The sequence below is a fragment of the Sardina pilchardus genome, chromosome 22, assembly GCF_963854185.1.
Source record: "Sardina pilchardus chromosome 22, fSarPil1.1, whole genome shotgun sequence".
NCBI lineage: Eukaryota > Metazoa > Chordata > Actinopteri > Clupeiformes > Clupeidae > Sardina > Sardina pilchardus.
Genome location: NC_085015.1, coordinates 11,553,493 through 11,555,992, shown reverse-complemented (window position 1 = coordinate 11,555,992; position 2,500 = coordinate 11,553,493). Strand labels below are relative to the sequence as shown.

Sequence of the window (2,500 nt, the reverse complement as noted above, 5' to 3'; positions counted from 1 at the left end):
ATTAGCAGCCGCCGCTGCACCCGCTCCCCTCGATTTCTCTCCTGTAAAATCTTGGCGACGGCCGCGCCGAAATGACAGAGCAGTGATAATAAACAACAGAACGGCTGTCGAGGAGTGTCAGACGATGGAGAAGGAGAGAGAGAGAGAGAGCAAGAGAGAGAGAGAGAGAGAAGGTGGGGGGGGGGTAAAGTAGAGAAAGAAATGCTGACGATTTGTGAATTCTGTGTGTGTTTGCTTTAAAGGTACACTATGTGAGATTTTCAGATTTACAATTTGATGATAAACGAACTTGCAACAGGCGAATCGTTCACCTACTGTAGCATATACTGTAGACATAGCTACGTCGCTACCAAGAAAACCAGCATTGCAACTTCAAGAACAAATCTTCTTGAATCGTGAAACATTACTTTGTCAATAGATACAGTATAGCGCTTTGGAAATAGTTTCTGCCTGTTGTTCATCCTTCTCCTCGGCAACAGCAGAAAATATAGATGTATTGTGACTACAGGGAGCTCTACAGTCGCTAAAAATACCAAAATCTGCAGAGTGTACCTTTAACACCTTCATTAGCGTTAGCCATTAGCACCTTAGTGAAGGGGTGGGAAACCACAGGCAAAACTGTGAACTCTTCACCCGCAGCTGTATGTACACAGGAGCCTCCCACTCCTTGGGAATTTTAATCAAGTGCGTTGTTAGCGACGACTAGGGCTGGCGCTGACATTTTGACATGCTCAACCTCGACAAATACAGATGTGCCGCCATATGGCACTATTTGCACTAAACAAATAGTTATATGTCACGATCACCAGCTGGTGCTTCAGATGATCCTCAAATGAACTCTGGGGTTGACTAATAAAAGCAACTTTTGCTGATCTACTGTATACCTTTATGCCCAGTGCTACACGAGTGTGTCTATGCTTGTGTGTAGGCCTGTGTGTGTGTGTGTGTGTGTGTGTGTGTGTGTGTGTGTGTGTGTGTGGTAAAGGTGAGAGTAGAAGTAAAGAAAATCAAAGCCCTTCAGCATGTACCCATGCCCTCTAAGTGTACTGACGATATGTGACGGATGTCTTTCCTCCTCCACTCCCATAGAGGGCGATGGGCATGGACGGCGTGCCCATGGTGAATGGCTCAACAGGTGCCCACGGCGGGGACGACTACCAGCACTGGATGGAGAGCAAGGCCGCCCAGGCCAAGGGAGCCAGCCCGCAGGTCCACAGGCACGGGGCCGAGGTCTACTCCAACACCCTGCCCGCCCGCAAGGTGGTACCCACCAAGAGCAAGGCGACCATCGGTAAGTGCCCTCCGAAAACCTGCTGCATGCCAGCATGGTAATCCACATAAATCATTCAGCTTGGGCAAAATGACCACAGATGATTTATTAGCCACATTGTGCATAAGCCCCAGGACAGTGTTTTAATGCAAGTTAAAATAAACAAAAATCATATTAATACCATATTAACTGCCCCTGTGTATTAACCTCATAGCTGAAGACATTTTTGCAAAAAGCAGCAGGTAATAGTTGGGAAATTACGGGTAATCAACTTAAGGATCACAGAGAGGTTTAGCTTAAATTAATTGTTTAAGTGCTCAGTGGGTTACTTCACCCACTGGTCCATGAGATATCAGATCTTCCATGTATTTTAAACTCCTTGTAGATTGACACTAAAGCAGGGTGAATGAGATGGAATCTGGAGGGGTTTCACTCCGCAGATAGAACATGACGATCCAGGAAATTATCTGCATGGCCAGCGTGGAGCCGTGTGTGTGTGTGTGTGTGTCTTCTGGGCACTCCGTCGGTCGCGGGCTAGCAGGACGAGAAAAACAAGCGAGTGAAAAACAGGGCAGTGCCGGTGGGAACAAAGAGGACAGGTTTTAAATAAAGGATTGCAAAGTGGGTGAAGGACGAAGAGCTTCCGTTGGCTTGGAACATTTTGGAGACCAATTCTGTTTGTTCTATACAGCAGCGAAATGTAGCATCTTCAGGATGGACAAGCAGGTCACATGTTGAAATATCACACATGAAACCTACCACATGAAAGATTAGGGCCCAAAATATTCCCTCATTTTGGAAATGATAAACCAGTTTATGGGCACCTGGGCATAATTTGAAGAGCACAAAAGTTGGATTATTCAAGCTCCATCTTTCCAAAATTTGATGAGGATCAATAATACATTTGTCTTATGTTTTATTTATATGACACAAATGACTTGACGTTTTATCACAGAAGATATGGCTTTTTGGAACTATGTTTGATATTGAATCCAGTCAGAAAGTACACTGAAACCGTTCTTGTGAACTGGAACTGAGATACTACTTCATCTGAACCAGAATCAAAGTAGTTCCTCATACAAACAGGAACCAAAACAGTTCTTCTAGTAAACTGGAGGTAAATAGTTCTTCATATGAGCTGAAATCAAAATCTTGCCTTACAAATTATTCATGTCATACCAGTAGTTGAAACAGTCTTGCTTGGGCAGAAGGCACAGTGTGACATTACAG

General features: G+C 44.6%; 1 protein-coding gene across 1 annotated transcript in view; it reads left to right on the top strand.

Annotated features, from left to right (window-relative positions):
• The window catches only part of baiap2b (BAR/IMD domain containing adaptor protein 2b), a 90,027-nt gene that overhangs the window by 79,373 nt on the left and 8,154 nt on the right, over positions 1-2,500 (top strand). The window contains exon 8 of the mRNA XM_062526795.1: positions 1,090-1,291. Coding sequence (XP_062382779.1) covers positions 1,090-1,291 — 202 coding nt within the window. The remainder of the gene's footprint in view (positions 1-1,089; positions 1,292-2,500) is intronic.